The sequence below is a fragment of the Sinocyclocheilus rhinocerous genome, unplaced genomic scaffold, assembly GCF_001515625.1.
Source record: "Sinocyclocheilus rhinocerous isolate Xijiao unplaced genomic scaffold, SAMN03320098_v1.1 scaffold444, whole genome shotgun sequence".
NCBI classification, from domain to species: domain Eukaryota; kingdom Metazoa; phylum Chordata; class Actinopteri; order Cypriniformes; family Cyprinidae; genus Sinocyclocheilus; species Sinocyclocheilus rhinocerous.
This window is the reverse complement of record NW_015645540.1, coordinates 1,500,306-1,526,025: the sequence shown is the minus strand read 5'-3', so window position 1 is coordinate 1,526,025 and position 25,720 is coordinate 1,500,306. Positions and strand designations below refer to the sequence as shown.

The 25,720-nt window shown below is 36.0% G+C and overlaps 3 protein-coding genes across 5 annotated transcripts in view; 2 read left to right on the top strand and 1 right to left on the bottom strand.

Moving 5' to 3' along the window:
- Nucleotides 1-3,729, top strand: part of ftr66 (finTRIM family, member 66) — an 8,906-nt gene extending 5,177 nt beyond the window's left edge. Inside the window, exons 2-6 of the mRNA XM_016510071.1 lie at nucleotides 1,043-1,138; nucleotides 1,362-1,583; nucleotides 1,677-1,827; nucleotides 2,011-2,070; nucleotides 3,200-3,729. Coding sequence (XP_016365557.1) covers nucleotides 1,043-1,138; nucleotides 1,362-1,583; nucleotides 1,677-1,827; nucleotides 2,011-2,070; nucleotides 3,200-3,729 — 1,059 coding nt within the window. The remainder of the gene's footprint in view (nucleotides 1-1,042; nucleotides 1,139-1,361; nucleotides 1,584-1,676; nucleotides 1,828-2,010; nucleotides 2,071-3,199) is intronic.
- A 2,715-nt stretch (nucleotides 3,730-6,444) lies between these two features.
- On the bottom strand, nucleotides 6,445-17,792 carry LOC107706373 (nuclear factor of activated T-cells, cytoplasmic 4-like). 3 transcript variants are annotated; one of them, XM_016510068.1, is made up of 13 exons: nucleotides 17,180-17,792; nucleotides 14,691-14,842; nucleotides 12,848-13,354; nucleotides 12,537-12,712; nucleotides 11,872-12,034; nucleotides 11,206-11,306; nucleotides 11,013-11,114; nucleotides 10,747-10,934; nucleotides 10,477-10,617; nucleotides 9,955-10,004; nucleotides 9,719-9,845; nucleotides 8,062-8,754; nucleotides 6,445-7,006 (listed from the first exon to the last, which is right to left on the bottom strand). In XM_016510068.1, the coding sequence occupies exons 1-13, from the start codon at nucleotides 17,313-17,315 to the stop codon at nucleotides 6,936-6,938; spliced, it is 2,607 nt and encodes an 868-aa protein (XP_016365554.1). In that variant the 5' UTR covers nucleotides 17,316-17,792; the 3' UTR covers nucleotides 6,445-6,935. The 3 variants fall into 3 exon arrangements, with proteins under 3 accessions (XP_016365554.1, XP_016365555.1, XP_016365556.1); XM_016510069.1 differs by having other exon boundaries at nucleotides 11,206-11,267; XM_016510070.1 differs by having other exon boundaries at nucleotides 17,686-17,792.
- A 2,994-nt stretch (nucleotides 17,793-20,786) lies between these two features.
- On the top strand, nucleotides 20,787-24,262 carry LOC107706371 (leukotriene B4 receptor 1-like). The gene is made up of 5 exons (XM_016510066.1): nucleotides 20,787-21,069; nucleotides 21,879-22,464; nucleotides 23,569-23,769; nucleotides 23,843-23,886; nucleotides 23,976-24,262. The coding sequence occupies exons 2-5, from the start codon at nucleotides 21,898-21,900 to the stop codon at nucleotides 24,181-24,183; spliced, it is 1,020 nt and encodes a 339-aa protein (XP_016365552.1). The 5' UTR covers nucleotides 20,787-21,069; nucleotides 21,879-21,897; the 3' UTR covers nucleotides 24,184-24,262.
- The last annotated feature ends 1,458 nt before the right edge of the window (nucleotides 24,263-25,720 follow it).

Below are 25,720 nucleotides of genomic sequence, written 5' to 3'. Positions count from 1 at the left end.
AAAATAACGACTTTATTCCACATTTTCGTCTCTACTGTACAGTACCACGCTGCCACACGCAAGCGTCATGATAATGTGGAATAAAGTTGTTATTTTTGTTTTCTTTGTGCAAAAAAGCATTCTCCTAGCTTCGTAACTTTAGAGTTGAACCACTGATGTCACACGGACTACTTTGTCGATCATCTTGGTACTTTTCTGGACCTTGATCGTGGTAGTTACCTTGCTGTCTATGGGAGGGTCAGAGAGCCCTCATATTTCATCAAAAATATCTTAAATTGTGTTCCGAAGATGAACGAAGGTCTTACGGGTTTGGAACATACACGAGGGTGAGTAATTAATGACAGAATTTTCATTTTTGGGTGAACTAACCCTTTAACTTTCTGGAAGATGCAGTAAATTACAGTATTCTCAGAATCCTTCAGTAGCCAAACTCTTTTTCCACTGAGGCAAAGCACATTTTCCAAAGTGCACTCCACCTCAATATGAACAGATTTCATTGTACAGAAAAGTTCATGCAACAGAGTAATTGGGAAAAAATGTGAGAGAAAGGAGGCATTGAATTGATGTGATGAATGAGGATGACGCTTGAGTTTCCAGCTAAAAACAATAAAGTACCGGTAAATAAGTGTAATGTTGTAACATTAGAATAATATTACAAAGACAGTTTCCTGCTTCACATTCAAATTTCAACCTGCGTGGACAAAAAGGTGTTCAGCAGAGCTTCCTTTTTCGTAAATAAGAGATAGAAATCTTTCACCGTCAACCAATCACAGAGAGGCTTGATCTGTTGGCTTTGACTGTGTGGTCAACTACTTTGAATAGTCTGGTAGGTATCCGCATATATAAAGTGTATAAACTCATTTGTTTGTGACAAAGGTTATTCTTATATAACTCGTAAAAATAAACAATAGGGTTATCTTGAACAATGTTAAAATATCTTCACAAAAAATGCAGTGTGTCTATTTTGTGACATTATTCACATCACATTAATTCTCCACAGAAGCATTTCAATTACAATGAACACACTTGTGTTTCTTCACAGAAAGAACTAGGCATGACTCGACAGAAATACAAGCTCAAAATCCACACTAAAGAGAAGGACCTACTGGAGCTTAAACAGGCTGTAGACGCCCTGAAAGTAAGAAATTTCCAGAACGGTTTAAACTTAACAAAATGGATGAGTCATCAGATGTTTTGAATAAAAAATAATTAACCTGAAAATGAAGCATCAATTAACTCTTTATAACAACAACATCAGTATCAACAACAACAATAATAATTATTATTATGTAATTTAAAAATAATAATTATTAAATGCAATATTTTAAATATATAAATACTGGATTTTTTTGCCCTAAAAGAGCTCTGCACAGACTGCTATGGAAAATGGTGAACAGATCTTCACTGAGTTGATGCAGTCTATTGAAAGAAGGAGGTGTAAATTCAGAGATCTGATCAGAGATCAAGAGAGAGCTGCGGAGAGCATGTTGCAGACACTGGAGCAAGAAATCACTGAGCTCAAACAGAGAGATCATGAGCTTGAGATGCTTCTGAAGTCTGAAGATCATGTTCATGTTCTTCAGGTAAGCCCGATCCCAGTGCTGACTGTGAAAAATATACCCCAAAAATGCTCAGAATGAGTCATTTGACAAATTCTTGTCTCTCTCTCTTTACAGAACTGTCACTCCTTCTCTTCTGGCCTTCCTGACCCACCCTTCACAATAGCTACACTCTCAGATTTTGGCAAGGTGAACGAAGCAATATCTGCTCTAAAGAAGAAGCTTGAAGATGTCTTTAAAGGGGAATGGCTCAGGATCTATCAAGCTGGTGAGGGGAAACACCCTAAGTTGATCTTTCTGCCTAAGCCGTTTCTGTTTAGGTGATTTCCAAATTGTATTGTAATTCCGCGCAACATACAGACTAACTAAAGTTGAAAAAGTGAAAAAGCATAATAGGACCCCTTTAAATCATTTCCTTGTGATGTACACATGCTTTCCATTTTCTCTTTAGCAAGATCAATGAAGATCCTTCACTGCACGGTGCCCAAAATTAGATCAGAGTTCCTGTACCGTAAGTCAGTCTACTGCACTAATGCAAAGTGCTATTGATTTTACAATGTTGGTTTCTGTTATTTAAACATGGATTTCTTATTAAGCAAATAACAGTGCTGTTGTTCCAATTTCCGAATAGCTGCGCTCACACCCATTCTGATATTCAGACCAACATTGCAATCATGAATGTGATGGCTATTGTTTTACCTCTTAAAGTTTTATTACTTCTGTGTGAATGGGCCCCTAACAAAGTAGAAGCAGAATCAACCACAGAGTCTCAACACACAGTAGCAGTCTGTCGTTTCTAAATGTTTTGTAGAATGATTCAGCTGAGTGAATGATTAAATGATTCACTCCATAACAACAGTAATGTTTTGTTCCCGAATGAATCCATGTTTTGAATGAATCGGTTGAGTGAATGATTAAATGATTCACTCATTACAACAGTCACTTGTTTTATTTCTGAATGAATCCATGCTTTGAATGAATCGGTTGAGTGAGTGAATGTATAAATGTTTCACTCATGATGACAATACCAATCCGTCATGTTTTGAACGAATCGATAAAGATGGTCACTTGTTAACATCTACTGGTGTAACAATGTAACCTGCAGAAAAAGTCATAAACTAACTGTTGTATAATATTACCTTTCAAAAGTTTTTGAAAAGAGTCTCTTATGGTCACCCAAGCTGCATTTGTTTGATTAAAAGTACAGTAAAACAGAAGTATTGTGAAATGCTATTACAATTTAAAGTAACTGTTTTTTTTTAATACCTGTAGCTTATTCCTGTGATGACAAAACTGAATTTTCAGCAGCCATTATTTGAGTCTTCAGTGTCACATGATCCTTCAGAAAATATTCTAATATTTTGATTTGGTTCTCATAGAAACATAGAACTTGAGATTTCTTTATGTAACAATGTAGACAGTCTTTACTGTCAATTTTGATCAATTTAATGCAGCCCTGCAGAATGAAAGTATTAACTTCTATCAAAAAATAATAATAATCTGACCCCAAAGTTTTGAATGGTAATTCAACTTTTAATCTGATATGTATTTATTTAATCATGGCTCAAGATGAATATAATATGAATATGATACACCATGAATAAACATCCTTGATCTCTTATCCTCTATCCATTACTCAGATTCCTGCCCGCTGCAACTAAATCCTTTAACAGCCCACAAGGACCTTAGTTTGTCAAAGGGGAACAGAGAAATGACCATTCGGAGCCGAGTGCAATCCTGTCCCGACCACCCGGAGCGCTTTGATTACTGGTGCCAGGTGCTGGGCACGGAGGGCCTGACAGGCTGCAGCTACTGGGAGGTGGAATGGAGTGGGATGGGAGTAAACATTGCAGTCGCATACAAAAACATTGCCAGGAAAGGGGAAAGCAGTGAAGCTCACTTCGGTCACAATGACAAATCCTGGAGTTTGTTCTGCTGCAGGAAAGGTTATGCTTTCTGGCACAACAGGATTGTCAGTAAGATCTCAGAGCCTGGCTCATCAAAGATAGGCGTTTATCTGGATCATAGGGCCGGGACACTAGCGTTTTACAGCATTGATGACTCAATGACCCTCCTCCACAGAGTTCACACCACATTCACACAGCCTCTATACCCTGGCTTTGAGTTTTCATGCTATGACGCCTCAATCGAGTTGTGTCAGTTGGAGTAAGGGAAAAAGGGTTGGCCCATGTGGCATTTGAAATTAAACTATGGGTAAAAGATTAAAGATATACAGTACCGTATTAAAGAATTAAGATTAAAGAAATACAGTAGTATTTGTAAAATTATAGAGGGTTTGCTTCTGCCACTGTTATTCTACTATCACTGAGATACTATATACTATTATATACTAGAATTAGATTTTATTTTATGTTTTCTGCTTTCATGTTAATTTTAGTTAAATTTTTAGTAACTTTGTTCTGTGTTTTTATCTTTTTTTTTTCTTTTTTTTATATGACTATATATTATTTATTAATTTTCATTTCACTTTCAGTTTTAGTTGTTTTAGTATATAAAGTTAAAGTAATTTAAAATGTGAAATGTTGCCTTGGAAAATAGCTGAAATAAAACAATTTTAACTTTTTTATTTCAGTTATTTCATGATTATTTTATTCCAAGTAACCTTTTTTTTTTTTTTTTAATGGCTTTTTAAAATTCTTTAAATGAGTGATACAAATTGTGAAACAGTTCCCATGCTGATACTGGTACAATATCGCACAGCAAAAAAAAAAACTCTCAGCCAATCAGATTTTATATATATTTATATATATAAAAATAAATAAAAAAATTACAATCTCAATTACAATAGTGTATAACCATTTTACATTATATTTCTTTTTTTTCAGTCTGCCAGACAGTCCTGACACATTTATACCTGTGATAATGTCTTTCCATTTAAACCACACACACACACACACACACACACACACAGTCAATTACTGTTATTTCTGTCTGTGGAATGCCCCTTGAGGTTAATTTGAATGCCTTTACACTTTCATTTCTGTCACTCCAAATAAAATACATTGTTTACCATTATATTTGCTTTGCCTTTAAGAGACAACCTCATTGTACACATCGTAGAGCCTTTCTTTTGGCATTTTATGACATCTAGTATGCAACAGTACAAGTACTCAACTAAATGGTGCAAGACACTCGAATTGTAACCAAAGCCTTTAGGACAAAATGACAGAAACAGCGACCTCTAGTGGCTAAAAATATGTATTGGTGATTTAAAAAAAATCTATTGTTTTTGCCTATGCATGTTCATTCATGTCTTTTTTTTTTTCCCGTATAGTCCCGATGTCCTCTACCAAGGACGTAGCATAACTTATGAATGAAATATCAGTTTTATTTATTTATTTATTTATTTTACATTTTTTTAATGCTCTAACAATGTAATGACATGAAAAAATAAAAAAATTTTCCTAAGATTTTTTGCCGGGTCTCAGGAGGTTAAAACCAGGCCTACAGAGGAAAAGCAACAACAAAACTACTGAAGAAACATATACTGCAGTATCAGATGATTAGAAATAAAAAAGTGAACTATGAGCTAAACTTAGAAAATTACTGTAATACATTAACTATCATTTTTTTGCATTACATTTATCAGAGAAAGGCACTGATAGGAGTCTGGATGAAGGACTTTGTCAATGAACAGTTAGAGGTTGATGAAAGTTTTTTTTTTATTTTTATATAAATAATATACTATGAACATGTAAATGTACTAGTTTATCTAAGCTCATAAGAGAGGGCACTGATAGACAGAATGAATGATGTCTGGGATAACCATATGAGAGACTAACTTTGAGGAACAGATCCGTGTCCACACATAGGTTATAACCTCACCAATGTGGTTTCAAACCATGTTACACTACCAGCACCTCGGGCTGAAAATATGCTGCTATTTGGCAGTGCACCAAGATGCAGTCCTGCTTATTTTGGAAACAACACAACATTCCCACAAGACATATTTTCACATAGTTACTGAGGTGATTCAGATTAATTATACTGATTTACAACTGAGATGAAACGATTTGCGTGTTAACTACAATTTGGGGTTATTAAATCCAGATTTTTTAAAGGTCAGGTTCCATTGGATCATCCAATTTGGATGCCTTCTTATATTTTTGCAAAATCTTTTGTTTATCTAAATCAAACTCATTTTAATCCAGCTCTGATTTGAACAGTCCGATGTCTGAACGCTTCAGAACCATTGTAATGAAATGTTCCCGATTTACCCTCTTACCCATTGCCTTCTCTTACTGAAACATTCAAAGTAAACTTGGCCACTGTTAAGCATCTAAATAGCGTAATAAGATATCATGGGACTAAATATATTTTACAAGACTTTATGAGAAGCCTCGCATTCAAACCCCAAAGTAAACACGTCGTGGACACAGTTCGTGTTAAAACACAAAAAATACCATTGTACATGGCAATACCATGTATTTATGAATAATGTATTAATAGCTTTAAAATGACGCAATTACCTTGTAAATGGTTCACGAGTAAGCTAATATATTTAGAGTATCTCGTACTTACCTTCATTCAGTCACTGTATCAAGGTGCCGCAACAGTAGCCTATTTTTTTATGGTTGAAAATTGGAACAAGCACCAGCTAACAAGTATTGTTGTTGGTCTTTTATGTATTAAAAATATAAATTTAATAAAAATGCTACGTGAAAACACAAAACAAATACGGAAATATGCCACTTCATTTAGACTTGTCAACTAACCATAACAGTCACTAAACTAGTCACTACTCACAATATGTCCACATTGTTTTCTAACAGTTCGTTGACTGTGAAAATAACCTGTATTTAATTATTATAAATCTTGATATTCTGCATTTACAAATGTTTAGATGTTTGAAAGGGCTGTAATATTTCCTGTGTGGGGGCAGGGGTGAAGTCACATTTAAACTACTTAGACACTGTGTACAAAGGACATGTTCAGTGATCCCACAAATAGACATTAAGTCAAAAATGAAGTCAGTTTCTCAGATAAAAGGGGGAATGAAGAAGAGCATGCGGTTTTGATTTACATTATCTGTTCATTAAATTACTAATTACCCCCATGAATGTACATATTAGTGGATCAAAACATAAAAATAACATCATGATAATTTATTTTGCATACAGATTAAAAACATTAGTTCCATTCAAATAAGCAGTCAGGAAGCAGTAACAGTTACATACTTACAACTGTATGCCTGCCTTCTGTTTTACCACAGATTCACCACTTAAGTAGCACAGTCTGTATTATTATTGCCATATTTTAGTAATATGCAATAATTCAAATACAAATTATACACAAAATGTTGGTATGATATTAACCACTGATGATTATCACTGGACTAATACTGGGAGGATGTTGTCATCCAGGTCGACTGTCCATGTGTGTCCCCATCTGAAAGGATCTTATATCCTCGCCGATGAATTCAGTCACTGTGGGGATGAGAAATTGTGGTAGAAATAATTTAATTGATTGATACAGATCTGTAAGACTCTAGTTAAAGGAATAGTTCACACATCTGTATCATGACATTCAAAATTTTTATTTTATTTTACATACATCTGATATTCAATACTATAATCATATAATGTTTTATATTAAATAATATTTAATACAAAATATTACATTATTTTAGTTAATATTTTATATATATATATATATATAATATTAAATAATTATATAGTTACACTATCAATCAAAAGTTTTGTTTTTGAAAAGTCTCTTATGTTCATCAAGTCTCCATTTAATTGATCAAAAATACAGTAAAAACTGTAATATAGTAAAATATTATAATAATTTAAAGGGGTCATATGATGCGATTTAAATTTTTCCTTTCTCTTTGGAGTGTTACAAGCTCTTGGTGCATAAAGAAGATCTGTAAAGTTAACCACGCCTACCTAAAACGGCTCGTTCTAACACGCCCCCACATACAAATCAGTGGTTAAGTTGTATTTACAACACTGTTCCAGAACACTTCGACCCAAATATTTAGATGTATGCAGCACATTTTATGGAGGACCGTTGCTGGCCAATCACAGCACACCTTGCTTTTTCAGACCGATGAGCTTTGTAAAAATCGATGCGTTTCAAAAAGGCGGGGCATAGAGGAGAAACAATAATGTACAGTATGTGGAAAATAATGTGTTTTTTGAACTTTAAACCGCATAAACACATTTCATTACACCAAATACACAAAATAATGTTCTTTTTAGCAGCATATGACCCCTTTAAAATAAATGTTCTATAATTAAAAATTATGAAAAAAATGAAAAAATGAAAAAAATTGGAGAAAAAAATACACATTTTAGTTTTTAGTGGGGTTTTTTCTTTTCTTTTTTTAGTATTTTTTTAGACAAAATAGTACAGAATTTGAATATGAGCAATTAATTGGTTTTCGGCAAAAACATGAAAGTAATTATTGGCTTATCATTCAAAATTTAAATATCAGTCCATCTCTAGTATGACATATAAAATCAATTATACCCACCTTCCTCTAGTGTGATGTGCTGCATCGGTGAAGGGCCCGTGAAGTCCGGGGGTCCCTCCAACTTCAGACCGGGGCCCGTGTCTCTTTCAGCAGGATGCATCTGGTGCTCCCAGCTCTCGTATTGCCAGTATGGAGGTTGGCACAGGTCCTGATAGTGGCTAGTGTTTGATGGAGGTGAGGAACACATCTCTTGGGGGCAAGGACAGTGTGGATATGGGGAGTGAGAGAGAGGAGGAAGGGGCGAGGTTGAGATCGGACTGCTGGCAGGGAATGGGCTCAGAGAGCAAGAGTGAGAGGGAGAAGGTGAGGAGGACAGATAGGGAGAGTCAAGCCACGGAGAGGGAGACGGGGAGGAGGAAAGAGGTTGTGAGGCTCTTGGGTACATGGGAGGAAGAAGCTCCGTGAAGCCCAGCTCCAGGCTCTCAAAGCTGGGATGCCTTTCGGTCAGGGCACCTCGACCTCCACCGTCCTCGGTAACCTCTGGTTTACACCAGTAGTCCTCCTGGTAGCCATGCGAGGAGTAAGAGTACTCATTGGGATATGGAGGCAGGTGGAAAGACATGCTTCTGTCATCTGCGGATAGGTCTGACCTCATGTCAACAGTGCTGCCGCTCCCCATGGGGCAAAGCGTCACTCCTTCCAGGGGCAAGCTAGAGGGACGGGACGGCAGCAGATCTTCCTCTTTAAACATGACTAGGAAATGAGGAAAACACAGAAGCCAACAGATTATAGCACTTAGTGACTTTATTATGCACACCTCCATGTATTGAAATGTACGACTCAACATCACAGATGTACCATGATAATCCAAAATCATATTTTATAAATTTTATATGAAAAGACAAGATATATTACCTATTATACATTATCAAATTATTGTAATAAATTGTTTTCTATATAATTATATGTAATATTAAATAATTATTACACAACCATTCAAAAGTCTGCGGTCGGTAAGATTTTTAATGTTTTTAAAAGTATTTCTTATGCTCATCAAGGCTGCATTTATTTGATTAAAAGAAATACAGTAAAAACTAATATAATATTGTAAAATATTATTATAATTTAAAAGAACTTTTTTCTATTTTAATATATTTTACATTTAAAATGTAAGTTAAATTTTCAACAGCCATTACTCCAGTCTTCAGTGTGATCCTTCAGAAATCATTCTAATATGATGCTTCTGGTGCTCAAGAAACATTTATTATTATTATCAATTTTGAAAACAGTTGTGCTGTTTAATATTTTTGTAGAAACTGTGATGCATTTTTTTTCTGAAGTCTTTGATGAATATAAAGATCAATAGAACTGCATTTATTTAAAATAGAAACCTTTTGTAATATTATACATGCCTTTTCAATTTTTATCAATTTAATGCATCCTTAAAGAATAAAAAAATATATTTTTTAAAAAATAAGATAAAAATTGTAAAACTGCTCTACTGTGATGCTATTTGGAACATTTTATTGGAGATCAAAGCAACATATGATGCTTGAGCTGAAAGTGCCTTCAGATTATGAAAGAGAATCTGTTCTTTATTACACACAACATGCAAAAGACATATTTTGCATCTCTTGTCAACAGTACAGATAAATACCATGTGCAGAGGGATTCTCCCAAGTAAAGCATAGCTAATGGCCGCCTGTGTAACACTCACTGGGCAGATATTTAAAGCAATGTGTGCTGCTCCTCTTCCTCTTCCCATTGGACACGTACAGGCAGACAGATACTGGGTGGTTCAGTGAAAGATCGTTATAGGCTGGCACCTGTACACATAGCAAATTCTGCACCATAGAAAATACAGACATAATTAGTTCATTTATTTTCAATTTACACACAGTGTCAATAAAAAACAGTGACCTTTTTCATAGATACGGTTTATGGTCAATTTACCTCATTGCTTTTGTCCACATGTGCCTCTTCCTCCCACTGGACTTTGCCATCTAGAAATAAAAAATAAGTAATAAATACAACATCAGCACTGATTCTGTGATATTATGTCAGTTCCTTCCTTTGAATTCATCAAGCTATAATGTTCACTACCGTTAGGTCAATAAATATTTCAATGTTTTTTAAAGAAGTCTCTTATGCTCACCAATGCTGCATTTATTTGATTAAAAATAATATATTTAAATTAATATATTTTAAAATGTACAGTAATTTATTCCTGTGATGGCAAAGGTGAATTTGCTCTAGCCATTACTCCAGTCTTCAGTGTCACATGGTTCTTCAGAAATCATTCTAACACGCTGATCTGGTACTCAATAAATATTTCTTATTATTATCAATGTTGAAAACAGTTGCACTACTTAATAATGTTTGTGAAAATCGTAATATATATATTTTCCGGACTCTTTGACGTTCAAAAGAACAGATTTTCTGGTAATGTGCATTAATGTAAGCCTACTACAATACCTGATCCTCTCTCCATAAAGAAAACTCTGGAGGTGGGTAGAAAGTTGGTCCCACCTAGAAGTAGTTCCTCGCCTCCCTCTGCTGAACAGGAAGTAAGACTGATAGACTCCACTACAGGAAGCTCCTGTGCAGAGCGCTGTGCTGCAGGCAGAAATTTAAGCTTAAATTTGAGTGAAGATCATAGTGTATAGGATGAAAATAAAAAGAGAAAAAGACACTAATTACACATAGTAGTTTCAGTTAAGCAGAATTGTGATTTGGCAAACTCACAGCATTCAATGGGTAAAGACGCCACCTGCAGCGCTAAGACTCGTCCTGGGGGGATGATGGGTGGAGATAGAGGAAGGTGTGTGCGGAACACCAAACGCACTCGAGTGTTCTTTCTCCCTACATCTGTCTCTCCTTTCCGGAGTTCAATGTCAGAGTTCCTCAGCTTTAGAATACCTGCACAGTCAATGCTGAGAGGGAAACAGGAATTCAGGTATGATCACTTACTGAGGTGTCTATGACATACAATCAGGGCTCAAGAGTCTTACAGGGCAGTCATGTTGTTCTCTGGATTGAGTGGGATGTCCAGGAGTTTGGTGCCAGCCTGGATGCTCTCCTGACTAGCTGTGCCAACCATCTTCCCTGTTACTCTGTGTGGAGACAAGTATTTTACATGTTAAGCCATGGATCTACCAAAAACACTGTTGTTCAATACTGCGAAATATCATGTGAGTGTTTTACCTGTGTATTTGATAAAAAGGATGAGGACGTATTGATCTGTCATCAGCAGTTCCTGCAAACACCTGTAAGGAAAGCGGCTGTCTCTCAGTATAACCTACAAGCTGGACAACAGATAAAAAATTTTTTTTTAAAAAGAGCAAAAAACTTACATCAATTCAATTAGCTGAGGAAATTATGTGTTGTAAATACAACTTAACCAATGATTTCTAGACGTGTCCTCTTTTGGAAGACCAAACAAAGTAGTTTCGCTTTCACAACGATACACACAGCGGGCTAGAGCGAGCGGCGGCCGGCGGGCTTGAGAATGGCGTGGCCGGCGGTCTTGCGGCAACCACATGTGACGACCCCGGGCTGCAACTTTACAGATCTTCTTTATGCACCAAGAGCTTGTAACACTTCAAAGAGAAAGGAAAAAGTGAAATCGCATCATATGACCCCTTTAAGTAATTTCAGTGTTTTCTCATTTCTCTTTTTAAATAGTGGCTGTTTTCAAATATGTGAAATTCCATAGAGGTCATGCCTTTTGTATTGATTTATTTATTTGACATATTTATTCATTTATTGTTTCTTTCACTACAAATCAGTAATTCAAGAAAGTAATACAGAAAGTCACACAATTATGAAGTAACAGCACCTACTGTACAGGACTGTACATTATAGCGTCACCTTCACTACTGGATGGCCTCCAGGTGATGCCTTTACTGCTCCTCGACTTCCTTCAGTTTCATAATGAGCGCGATGGTGTGGTCTGGGCTGTACCTCTATGCACAGTTCATACTGGTCAAACTGTGAAGGCAGCGGCCAGTCAAGTGGCGGCAGTGCATTAGATCTGGGGCAGGATTAAGGAAGCAGAGACAATGTGAGGTAAGAGGTCAAAGATCAACATTATTCTGATTTCTATCAGAATCTAAACCTAAAATAGTTTAGTGTGCAAAACAGCATGCTTCATTCCATGATTACTGTTTCAAACTGTAGTATGCTATCACATTATCACATGATGACCTCAGAATACTGCATGTTAAATTCAGAAAATGGAGTATATGTATCATCTTGGAAATAAAAATGGTCTTACCAAATAATCAGTAAATGAGTTTATATAATATATATGTATATACACACACACATAATAAATTTCTAGCTTACATATATTTAAAGTTTAAATTAATACATTTTTATTTAATTTAATAAATTTAAAATGTAATGTGATAACGTGATGAGGTCATGTGACAATATATCATATTGCTCTTGAAATTTTTGCATTCTTTTGCACATTCTATTTTCATGTAGTATTCAGTGCATAATTCACAGTATGCAAGAAGTTGTGTATAAACCTAAAGAGAGGACTGTGAGCGCTGGCCCTGGTTCTGCCCCAGCCCAGAGCAGGAGGCACAGACAGGTAGTCCATCCCTAGTGGGGGAGGCTCCCTTCTCAGCTGAGCAACCTCTGGGAGGGGGCAGGGAGAGGTCTGAACGAGGGTCAGCTCTGGTTCCATATCTCTTGATGACATCTGGATTAGCACAGGGATTGTGAACACCCATAAACACACCAGGATGGTCATTTGACAGAATATAAGTGAATTCTTCATTTGATTACCAAAAATGGACCATCAGTGAGTTTAACAGACATATTTAAAAAAAATCACCTGTTCCAGAGAGGTCTTCCTGGTCTTTTGTGGGATGTTGAGTTCACAGCTCGCTGGAGCCTGAGACTGAGCCGAGGTTTCTCCCGTGTCTGGGAGGGAGGAGGGATCTTCGGAGTAGCTGCTTCTGCGGGAGGTGCTGGGGGAGGCCAGTGGGGAGTTCCTGCGCTTTTTGCCCCCAGGAGACGTGGGACGCGAGGAGGGCGATAGGCAGAAGTGGGCAGCAGCTTCATTGAGCTCGTCTTCCTCCATCAGGAGAGAATCACAGCTGGAAGCTGGACTCAGCCATCCACGAGATGAGGAACTGGAAGCAGGGCTGGGGCTGGGACTGAGGGAACCTGCCCCTGTCATGACGTCACGGTAAGAGTCCAGCAGGGGCAGGTATAGACGCTCCCTGTCCCAGCCACCCCCGCCGTCCCAGTAACTTCCCCCTGCTGGACCTGAGTCCTCTTCAGGGGAGATAGTGGTGATCTGGATGCTGGGGCACTCAAGCACTCTAGACTCTGATACCTAAAACAGAAAAAGAAGAGGGTACGACATCATTGTGGGCAAAAAAAGAAAAAATAATTGTGATATCATTGAACTATTACAGCAGCGCTGCAACACAACTAATGAATCTACAGCATGACTGAAACATACAGCAGTGTTTTTATGAATGAAAGATTCTTGTCAGACAGTTCTTTTTAGTGAATCAAAAATATACAACATGTAGACTGACACCTGAATGAAACTCTCTTATCAGTCAGTTGTGCAGGTTTTTTAAAGTGAATCAAAAACAAGCAGCACAACCAGTGTAGTCTGACCCCTGAACGATATGACTCTTCTGAATCAGTTATTTTTAGTAAATCAAACATATACATTTTACAAATACCTGTAAATTTTAAATCAGTGTAGTTACTGACTAGTTCTTCATATGCAGTGTTATTTACCATTATTTATATACTATTATATCATTTATTAATACTGTGTATTTTTATTGTAATTTTCATTTTAGTTTAAGTTTTAAGAATTTTGTTATATGCTTTTGTCATTTTCATTAGTTTAAATTTTTCAAAATGATTTAGCTTTTTATTTATTTTTTTAAGTTAAGGTTCTTCCTCTAATATTTATTTTTTTTTATTTCAGCTTTACTTCAATTAATGAGAACTATTTTTTATAGTTTTAGTTTTAGTTAACAATACTGTTTATATGCCAATGTATAGTTTAATATTAGTTAAAGATCAGACTTTTCTCATCATTTGGCAATGAACTTGCATTTCTTTTTTTTCCAGATATTTTTTTCCATAAAAGTACTAAAAGAATCATTAATGGGACCATTAAGGAATCGGAATTGTTATGAGGAATCAAAAGCGAGACTTGAATCATTAAATTTTTTACGATTCCACAGCCTATTCAAGACCCTGTTTACTTTGGTATTTTTGAGTGAAACAAGACATGCAAAAAGTAAGGACTTGATCTTATCCTTCACAATGAGATTACAAAGACAAACATGTTTTTCTTTGGAATAATTTACAGATGAATGATGTACATTAAGGTCAAAAACACGTATTAAATATATATGGTCGATTTTGGTTTAATTTTGTTTGACTTTAAATGCTAAAGGATACTTAAATTTAATTGAACTCTAACATTTATTTGCAGCCCTTATGTGCCAAAATAAAATATGCATAACAGCTCATGGCAACCAATTCTGTTCACAATAAACATTACTGGGCAACAAAAACGAACTTCTGAAATTAAAACCAGACCTCTGGATTTATTTCACCATAATTAATCACAATGTGTGACACGATGCTTGTATCAGGATGTTCTAGAAATCTACACTTCAGGCAAATGTGCCTCCCACCTGTATTGATCTTGCTGGCAGACTCTCATAAGTCCCACTGAACTCCCTGACTAATGCCCGTCTGGGGGGTGGGGAATGCATCCCAGCCCTGCGACCGGCTGACGGTGGGATACTCACGGGTTGGCCAGCCTGTGCGGAAGTCAAGTGGGTATCTGTGAAAAAAAAAAGAAAAAAAAAAAAAAGATTATTGTACATGGCAAATAACAAGCTTTCCGAACTGCAAGCATATGCATATGGTATAAACAATTGCTGAAACATGAGACACGAGGCCTCTCATTGGAAAATCATAACAAACACAGGGAAGCCTTTGTGGAGACGTCATTTATTATTTCCACAAGTACACACAGACTTGTTTACCTCAGAAAACATCCACACGGTTTTCCAAATGGGGTGATTTCTGAAATCTCACAACTCTCAAAACTGCAATCTGCCACACCAAAACATTAGCATAGCAATGACAATTTCCACAAAAATGCTAGGTTCTTTAGTTAATGTTTCTACAAAAAACTGGGGTAACTCTAAACACATCAACAAAACTTTATTTAATTTTTATTCTTATTTTATATACTTTGGTTCTGTCATGAGGATTTTTGAGCTCACTTCACATTCCTTCTTACACTAATAGCAAATATGCCCATTTTAATGAATAACATAATTATGATTATTATAATTGTAATTAAAATAATATTTTTACCCAACATATATTCATTTAACATAAATAATTTAATTAATTTAAAAAATATTACAATTATTTACAATAAATTAATTACATTTTTAACACTTAAAAAACTATTTGTCTGATTGAATGTTACAGATATTATAAAAGCTACTTTAAAATCAACCTTTCACACAGGAAAAGTCCATGTTTGCAGTCACCGCTCTATTGTTGTTGTAAACTATGGTTACCATGGTAAGTGTTTGCAGGGCAATTGTGAAGTTCAACATTCAGGACCTACACAGCAATTTCTAATCCTTCAAGTTGTTGTTAAGGGCACAAGAAAATAAATAATTAAATATGGCAACGCTTAAGAATATGGTAAACATCTGAAGAAAGCACTTGCAAAGAGATGCGGTGTGGACAGAAACCTGAAGTGCATGTTTCCGCAACTTCACACCAGAATGAAGGCGGAGGATGGGTAATATAAAAAGAGGGAATATTGGAGGGAGGTATCTAAATGCATGCTCAGTAAACAGAGATTGAGGGTTCAGGTCCAGATGGCAGCTGTTAACTCTGCTCACACGCACAGCTGATTAAAAACACATTGCACTGTGCTCCACACTTACCCATAAACACACGCACACTTCAGCCGATAAAACTTAGTTACATGGGCAGTGAGTCAGACTGCATTAACATATAAGCATTCTTTAGAGACATTAAAAATTGTGCCCCTTTCTAAGAGTAAAGACATTCAAAGTCTTCTAAAATAAGCACAGTGTACTGCCTATGGGTCAAAATAAGGATATAAGAAGGATGTCCAAGATGATGAAAAGGTTAAATCCTTTAAAAAGCAAGCTTAAAACACAAGATCAACGTCTTTGAATTTATATGGGTTTCATATAATTTTAAAAACATTTCTACATAAATCTAATAACTACAAAAATGTCAAGTGGTGTAATAATCATCAAGCAAAACCTACTCAAATATTTTCTTTCCACCTTAATTACTGTCCACAACTTAGGCCTAAATATTATTTTAAAATTAATTCAAACATATCTGTGAATGTAAAACAAAATTGATCCATTAATATAAAGAAGTGCCCTTAAGATTACTTAATCTGACCTGAACAAATCGTTCCTTCTCATAAAAGGTGAAAATGTGGGATTTAAAAATAAAAATAAATGAATGACCTTCACTCCTTTTTATGAAGGTCCTATTTATTTCTATATTTTTTAGTCACGTGACAACAAAATGGCTTTAATTGCTGATTTGCCAGATGTTTTTATTTTTAAATGTTAATAATATTTTAAAGCAAAATTGCTTAACTGCATATTTTAAAGAAATAATAATAATTAGCCAAACTACATATTCCACCTTAAAAAAATAATTATGATAAAAATATCAGAAATTACTTTTAATTCAGAAATTGAAAATATGTTTTTTTTTTTTATCGTTTGAATAGTATTTCTATGTATTTTGGGGGTAAAACATTATCCTCACGTCATTGACCCATTCACATTTATTTTATATTTTAAAATAGATGTACATTTATTTATCATGTACATATTCCGTAGGATTCTGATATAGCCTAATTAATGAAACGCTAATTATTTATCCAAAGCTACTAACATAGCGCCCTATAGTAAAGTAACTGACTGCTCAAGGGGACAACAGAGATAATTTATATGTTAAGCTTTACTAGTTCTAGGTTTTTAGACCTAGAACATCAGTTACCAGCCCAGACCTATAACCACTCATGTGCACCACCATCCCAATATGTATAGCTTCGCTACCCGTTCCATCTTTCATCTTTTCATCTGACCACTCATACCGGCTGGCTCTTGGTGCGTCTGGCCGCTCTCGGTCTCTTCTGGGCCGCAGCGGCTCTGGCGCGGCGGATCCTCCTCGAACACGAGCTTGAACTCGAACTCTCCCTCCTCCCATCCCGAGCCCGCCGCGGCCCCCATCGCTCACTCCGAGAAAAGTACGACCGAGGCCGGCTACAGATATATCACTGACTCTCTCTCACTTCTCAATATCGGCTCCGTTTAAAACTCATGGAAGTCATACAGCTTTTCCAGAATGTCACGGTGCACGATCCGCGTTCTCCTTCGTGCGCCTTCCTTTTATTACAATAAAGAATTAAAAGTTATCCTCAAGCTGAAGTATCACATTTGCATGGATCATTTTCTTATCGCCGCATCGCCTTGCAGGTTATTATTTGCTCATCTCTTTAAACTTTGTTCTTCCCAGTAGATTCCCTTGCGATTTCCGTGACAGTCGGTTATTATAACTTCATCTCACGAACTTTCATCGTCCAGAACCGGCCATGCTCACAGCCTCAAGTCCCACATACGTTCACGTTCAATAACAAATATCCGTTGAACTGACGTTCATCCCATAACTCCTCCACCGCCATAGAGCAAAAAAGTTACATCAAGTTCTTTTTCGTTCTTTACCCTTAATTGCCTTTGGGCGGGTTCCTCAGTACAGTTACGCCCTCCCTATTCGCTATCTATCCTGTCAATCAACAAACCCCCTCTTTTTTTTAGCTTTACATGCCCGCTTTTGCGGCAAAGTGTGTTGATTGGCCAGTGAGCACAACCACATATTTTAGAGTGAAGTAGCCTATAACTTTATGATACCCACAAGAATCTATTCCAACACACATTTTTTAAAGCAGAAAGACATTCTCTTCTGTCCAATAGAGAATTCCCTGGACAGGTGCCAGTGAAAGCCTTGTCTGGCAAACAGGTTCTGAGAAATACATATTTCATTCCTTTTCCACATGCTTAACACAATGTGGCTATTTTTGTTTCAGACAAGACACTGATGCTGAAGGCTGATCCATACATGACGCCATAACGATAGGCATGCCCTCTCTCTCTTCCCATCATACTTTCCCCCTTCTTTGTCCCTCCCCTTCCTTCTCCCCAACTCTTTATCCCAGTTCTTCCTCCTTTCCCTCCCACTGCAAGATCTGTTTCTCATTATCCTCTGTAGTCTGCACTCTGTCTGAGATGGGAGATGAAAAACTTAAATAAACATGTTCTCTCTCTCCCTCTTTCTCCTGCTCTCTGACAATTCTCACAATAATTATCTTTTGTCTTATTGTAAAGCTCGTCTCATGTTTGATCCTTGGAAGTAAGCTTTTCATAGCATCTGTTGCTTGATAGAGTTGATTCACAAAGGCGTCCGTCTGGCATTCATCAGTGCTGGAATTACATTCCCATTTAATTTAGTGATGTGAATAGCCATAATTCTGGAAGAGAATAGAGCATATAAAGAATATGAGCCTTTTTGAAATGGGATATTATGGTCTTAAGCACAGGGCTTGATTGTGAGGTGGCACATTTCATCAAGTTATAAAAATATCAGAGTTATGCATGAGCTTCTCATCAGCAGCAATCTGTGCTGTCTTTAGCTATATTTACACACTAGACCAAAAGCACATTTATGTGAGAATGTTGCCATCCTGTGGACAACAAAGATAGCTAGTATGTTTAGTTCCCACACAGCCTCCAATGACGTCACAATGACATATATGCAAATCTGATATTACTATAAACTTCATGCAAAGCAGTGATTAAGCTGCTCACTTTGGTGCTCCACTGAACTCAGTCATGAGAGTTTGGAGAAGCTTATGTTACTCATGGGAAACAGGTCACTGAATAATGACCCATAGGTCAGAAATAAGGAAGTGAATTTTCTTGCTAAGTTTTCCTCTCTCTCTCTCTCTCTCTCTCTCAGAAATTTCTCATATATAACAGTACTTTCCCATTTGGAGCATGGTTAGGAATGTGTCATATTTTCGATAATGGACACTGATAGTCTCTACTCATGCAACGAGTTAGTGTGTGAAAATATATTTCCCTATTCACTGACATCTTTATACCATATCTAAAAGGGAGTTTTCACAGCAATGTTTTTAGTTTTTAGTTTGAAGAACTTTTTAACCCTATAAAGCCTATACTGTAGCCTATACCTGTACTGTCCTTCTTCAGGGTACATGTGTCTTTTTGCTGTGAAATCTTAACAGATTTTTATGAAGCAGAAGTAAGAAGAACTTTTATGTTGTTAGTAATATTTTATTATATACTATTTTTCTTTTTCTTTCTTTCTTTCTTTCTTTTTTTTCTTTTTCTTTTTTAGAAAAATCATGTTAAAAAAAAAATGCCTTCTTCAGGGTACATGTGTCTTTTTGCTGTGAAATCTTAACAGATTTTTATGAAGCAGAAGTAAGAAGAACTTTTATGTTGTTAGTAATATTTTATTATATACTATTTTTCTTTTTCTTTCTTTCTTTTTTTAATTTTTATTTTTTAGAAAAATCATGTTAAAAAAAAAATTTAAGAATCAGATATGATACATCGAGCATATTTTGAGGAACAAATTTTATTTGTACATCTCGCAGTCTTAATTGCATTGCATGTTTGCATGTTTTACCCCACACAATTAAAACTACAGAGCTTTGATCACAAAAGTAAAATATAATCCAAAACATATTATTGGGACATATAGAGGCCTCTGAATAAAAAGTGACTTTTTTCACTTAAGCTCTATATTCAGCTAAATGAGCAATAAAATTAACCAATTATGTATCAAATATGACACTTAACAAAAAATACATATGCAAAGTTATTTTTTAGTATTTTGTCTAAAGGTTAAAAACAAACAGATTTTTCGGACTATTATTTCATATCTTTCATAACTTTTTTTCCACTATAAAGAACCTTTTGCGTGATGTAACGTTTCTGTGGATGGAGCCATAATTTCTTCATGGAACCATAATGCCAAACAAAAATCTATATTTTTAAGCAGGTTAAGTATTGCCAATGCTTACCAAGCGTTGAAAGTGCCATACATTTTCTTGGATGGACCTGACTCCTGTGTTCTTCTCTGCCCTTCTATTTAATACTCTTCTGAGTACCAAGGGAATAGACATGGAATATTGAAGATGAGTTGTATGAATCACTTTTATTTATGATACTTTTATCCTTTATTTTTTTTCTTTTTGTAATTTGGGAGCCTATAACAGTATAGGCCTACCCATCCCCATTCATTACTATATAGAAAAAAACATTCTTCTATTTCTAAGTTTCTCCTGCTGTGTTCCACAGAGGAAAGAAAGTCAGGGAACACGCCGGTGAGTAAATGATGCTAGAATATTCAACTATTCCTTAAATAAACAGAGAAAGTTGTATAGTAATCTATGATAAAGAACTATCAGATAAGTTAAAGCTGGTAAGAGCAGGTTCAAGAAAGTGTGTAGGTGCTGAGGTGTGGAACTGTGTCATACACCTCACCCACTCCTTCCCGCATTCTCCCGGCATGCTGTAGCCTGCAGGTTAAAAGATTTTTTCTTGTTAAAGAAAAAAGATGGAGAAATTGGTGTGTTGAAATATTAGGGAGGAGAAAGGATGGGGGGTGGAGTAAATACGAACATGAACATGAAACTAGCAGTTTAGTGACAGAAAGAAGCAGTTGGACATTTATAAGTATACAGTAAGTGTGTTTGATTGCTATAGTATATAAAATTTCATAGAGTGAGATCACGGAAAAACAAGAATTTACAAAATTTAGAAGAAGCTATATAAAAGTTTATCTGAGACAGGGAAAGAAAAAGAGAGATCAACTTGGAGACCACACAACCTAACCAGGTCCATCTGGTCACTTCAGGGGAAATACAGTTCAGCCATTCAGATCTAATCAAGTGTATTGGTAAGTTACAAGAAATGCTCTTTGATTCTGTTCCTTTTTTCCCTTTATTTTTCTCTTTCATAATTTCCCAGTTTTCTCATTTTAATGAAGCCATCCTTACAGAAATACATGACAGTCCTTCCAGTTATTTCCCATAATCTGCACATTTTTCCATCTCCATCTCCAGTTTGTCCTTTGTGGCCACTCTCTGTTGATGCAACTCTGTCCAGTTTCTCAATTTTAACACATCTTTGAGGCTCTGAGGTCAACATTGTGCACAATCAGGGACAACTTTAGTGACAGCATTGCAAACTGGACAATCTTATCTTCTTGCACTGTAGGGATTACAATACTGATAGGTTCACTACTGCTCATTTTGCAACTACCCTACGTATTCTATTTTGTGAAATTCCTTGCTTTGTTCTTTTAACTTGACTTTATATATGGTATTCTTTTCTTGACAATTGCTGCAATAAAATAAAATAAGTACGTATATAGTTGCATAATTATAGAATGGTTTCTTTCCAGATGAGGGTGAGTGTGAGAATGTGATCAGTGGATAAAACAGCAGTAGCGTTCCTAGTAGTTGAGCTCAAGATCACACAGCAAGTTGTAGCATGTTGTTTCCAAGTTTTTTTTTGTTTTTCATTGATGGCAGATTACTGGCAGAATTGCAATGTTTACATGGTTGCTGAGAGCCCATCCTTAATACTGGCTCATACTTTATTTGCCTCTGAAGGAAATATTATAAAAGGAAAAATCCTCAATAATTCATAATACGTCATTTGGAATACACCAATTGGATAACCTGTGATTTCTGATTCCACCAGTTTTTCTGACGTCTTCCTGATGGGATCAGATAATGGGAACACCTCCTTAAACATGACCAACCATTCCGAGGATGAGAGCATTGTGAGTAACAATATCTCTGTTACCTTTGGGGCCCTCATCCTCAGCATTGTCTTCCTTCTGGGCGTTCCTGGCAACCTCTTCATTATATGGAGCATCCTAGCACGTGCCCGCAAACGCTCCGTCACCACCCTGCTCATCCTCAACCTGGCTTGTGCAGACGGTTGTCTGATGTGTCTGACAATTTTCTTTATAATATACCTAGCCAAGCAGAACTGGATATTTGGAAGTGTCATGTGCAAGCTGCTTTTTTACTTGTGCAATACAAACATGTATGCTTCTATTATGATCATTACGCTGATGAGTCTACACAGACTAGTGGCAGTGATGTGGCCCACATACTTGACTGCCTGCACTCGTAGACGGACAGTATTACTTGTGCTTGGTGGCCTGTGGATTGTCGTATTTCTTTTGGCACTTCCGGCTTTGATATTCAGAGAAGAAATTAAGAATGACAATGGGAAGGAACGCACTGTGTGCGCAACTCATCACAAGAGTTCAAAGCATGTGAGTTTCTATGCTCCATTAATACTTGAGAATAACACTGTATATCAAACTGCTCAGCATTATACTTCATATTTCTCATATCACACCACAGATTTGCTCGTTTCATATAACCAGTGGTACTCAAAGAGAGGGCCTCAGCAAACTACTAAGGGGGGCCACAGAATGACTGAAAATTATTAAAGGGACAGTCCACTCAAAAATTAATATTCTGTCATTATTTACTCACCCTCATGCCATTCCAAATCTGACATTCTCTCTTTTGCAGAACAAAAAAGAAGATATTTTGAAGAATGTTGGTAACCGAACATTTGCGGTGATCCATGAACTTTCCTTATATGGACAAAACATGCAATGGAAATTCTGGAAACTGTTTGGCAAACAACGTTCTTCAAAATATCTTTCTTTGTGTTCATATAAGTTTGGAATGACATGAGGGGGAGTGAATGATTACTCCTTAATTAATATTAAAATAATTTAACTTCATTAAACTGTTTTAAAAAATCAAGGTATAAACTATTTAGGTATTTTTATTAACCATTTCAATACCTATTTCCAAAATATGATTATAATAATAAGTATTATTATTATATTGTTTCATTAAAGAATAAACAGTTTTATGGCTTATGATTATTGATATATTTTGACACTCCCAGTTTCTGTTATTGAAAATATCATAATTAAACACTGAAGTAATAATTATAGCTTATATAAGGGGACTTTGAATGTTATGTTGGACAATTGGGGCCTTTAAGTCAAAAAGACTGAGATCCACTAATATAAACACAATTGGCACCAACTTGGCTTCAGTTACCAATTATATTGAAAACAGCCTCGGATGACTTCACTATTATTATTACTGTACTACATGGGTGTCCAAACTCAGTCCTGGAGGGCCACTGTCCTGCAGAGCTAAACTCTGCAGCACAGTGGCCTTCTAGGAGCAGGATTGGACATCCCTGCTGAACTATAATACACAATAGTAGGTTACTATAACAATACAAACCCCTTCGGGAGATCAAACTGACTATTTTCTGATAATGAACAGCTGACTGTTTATCCCTTACATAATTTTATAATTCATACATAATTGTCTTTTATGATCAGGTGGTGTTTCAGTACACTCTTGAGACAGTGGTGGGCTTCCTGGTGCCATATGTGATCATCGTCAGCAGTTATGTGTGTATCCTTCGCCGCCTCAGACAGACCATGTTCAAGAGATGGATACGAAGCGAAAACCTTATTCAAGCTATTATTGTGACGTTCTGCATTTTTTGGCTTCCTTACCACAGTATTAATATAGTGCAAGTAAGTCATTTCTATTTCTTTTTGGTAATCTTTTTGAGCACAATGTATGAATTATCATTTGTCTTCTGGTCAGGTGGTAGCAGCTCTTACGCCAAAGGAATCACCGCTCAAAAAGAAGTAAATGAACTGAAGATTTTAAATAGTCCACAGATATTTCTCAAAAAGTCAGCAGAACCAAAGTAACCACACACTCTATCTATCCTCAGACTGGATGACATCTGGCAGTCGAGCCGTGCTGTTACATCCGCTCTGGCTTTTATCAGTAGTTGTGCCAATCCTGTCCTCTACGCCTTTGCTGGACGCTCCTACATCAAAGCTGATGGCCTGGCATTCATGGCCAGACTCTTTGAGGGCACTGTCCTGGACTATGGTGCACGGAGAGGACGTCAGAACAGAGATGTCATCAGGCTCTAAACCTCATAGGAGCACAGATACATAAAAACGAATCTTGGACAATAAATTATTTTTTTTAATCTGTTTGAATTGTGACTGATACACTGTAAAAAATAAGTGCAATTTTAACTGTAAAATTTTGTAAAAACGCTACGGAAAAAAACTGTTAATAGGTTAACAGTAAGTTCCCATACTATATACAGGGAAAAACTATAAAATATCTAACCAGACATTTCATGTAATTTTACAGTAAAATGCTGTTAATTTTACAGTTTTTAGAAGTAAAAATAACAAATAAACAAAAAACCTGTAAACTGATATTCCCAGAATTCCCTGCATGACACTCCACATTTGAAAGTATTTTGTTTAAATAATCATGTTTTTTTAATAGTTTTTGTTATTAGTTATGTATATTTGGGCTTTATGTTACATCTTCTGTCGTTTAATGAAAGTTTAATGCATTATTTAAAGGGGTCATATGATGCTGCTAAAAAGAACATTATTTTGTGTATTTGGTGTAATGAAATGTGTTTATGCGGTTTAAAGTTAAAAAAACACATTATTTTCCACATACTGTACATTATTGTTTCTCCTCTATGCCCCGCCTTCTGAAACGCGTCGATTTTTACAAAACTAATCGGTCTGAAAAGCGAGGTGTGCTCTGATTGGCCAGATATCCAATGCGTTGTGATTGGCCGAATACCTCAAGCATGAGACGGAAATGTTACGCCCCTCACCATACTGTGATGATGCCGTGTACGGCCGGAGCAACGACACAAAAACATCTATCGTTCTATCTATCGTTCTATCTATCGTTCTATCTATCGTTCTATCTATCGTTCTATCTATCGTTCTATCTATCGTTCTATCTATCGTTCTATCTATCGTTCTATCTATCGTTCTATCTATCGTTCTATCTATCTATCGTTCTATCGTTCTATCTCCTACACTGTAAAAAATAAGTGTAATTTTAACTGTAAAATTTTGTAAAAACGCTACGGAAAAAAACTGTTAATAGGTTAACAGTAAGTTCCCGTACTATATACAGGGAAAAACTGTAAAATATCTAACCAGACATTTCATGTAATTTTACAGTAAAATGCTGTTAATTTTAGTTTTTAAAAGTAAAAATAACAAATCAATGTATAATTTAATCAAAAACTGTAAACTGACATTCCCAGAATTCCCTGCATGACACTCCACATTTGAAAGTACTTTGTTTAAATAATCATGTTTTTTAAATAGTTTTTATTATTAGTTATGTATATTTGGGCTTTATGTTACATCTTCTGTTGTTTAATGAAAGTTTAATGCATTATTTAAGTATCATGTGTGTTACCATGATGGTGTTTTGTGTTTGCATGAATGACTCTGTGCACCTTCTATATATTAGTATATACTTCTGCTTGTGGCGAAGCTACTTGTGATGAGCTTTGATTCTTCATGTGGCTTTCTCTTTTACCACCTGCATTATTATGGTGGTTGTCAGTATGTTAAAGGGACAAAACAGATTTTAATAGCAGTGTGAATTGTTGAATTTACTGGTTTACATTAAAAT

Bases quoted from the DNA above. Each gene is read 5' to 3' on its own strand.
- LOC107706373 (XM_016510068.1), bottom strand. From the start codon at position 17,315: ATGGGGGCCGCGGCGGGCTCGGGATGGGAGGAGGGAGAGTTCGAGTTC. The intron at 13,355-14,690 runs GTGGGAGGCACA...TTTCTGTTTTAG, and splicing joins TGCCAGCAAGATCAATACAG to GTATCAGAGTCTAGAGTGCT. The intron at 9,846-9,954 runs GTAAATTGACCA...TCTATGGTGCAG, and splicing joins ATGTGGACAAAAGCAATGAG to AATTTGCTATGTGTACAGGT.
- LOC107706371 (XM_016510066.1), top strand. From the start codon at position 21,898: ATGGGATCAGATAATGGGAACACCTCCTTAAACATGACCAACCATTCC. The intron at 23,770-23,842 runs GTAAGTCATTTC...TCTTCTGGTCAG, and splicing joins ACAGTATTAATATAGTGCAA to GTGGTAGCAGCTCTTACGCC. The intron at 23,887-23,975 runs GTAAATGAACTG...ATCTATCCTCAG, and splicing joins GAATCACCGCTCAAAAAGAA to ACTGGATGACATCTGGCAGT.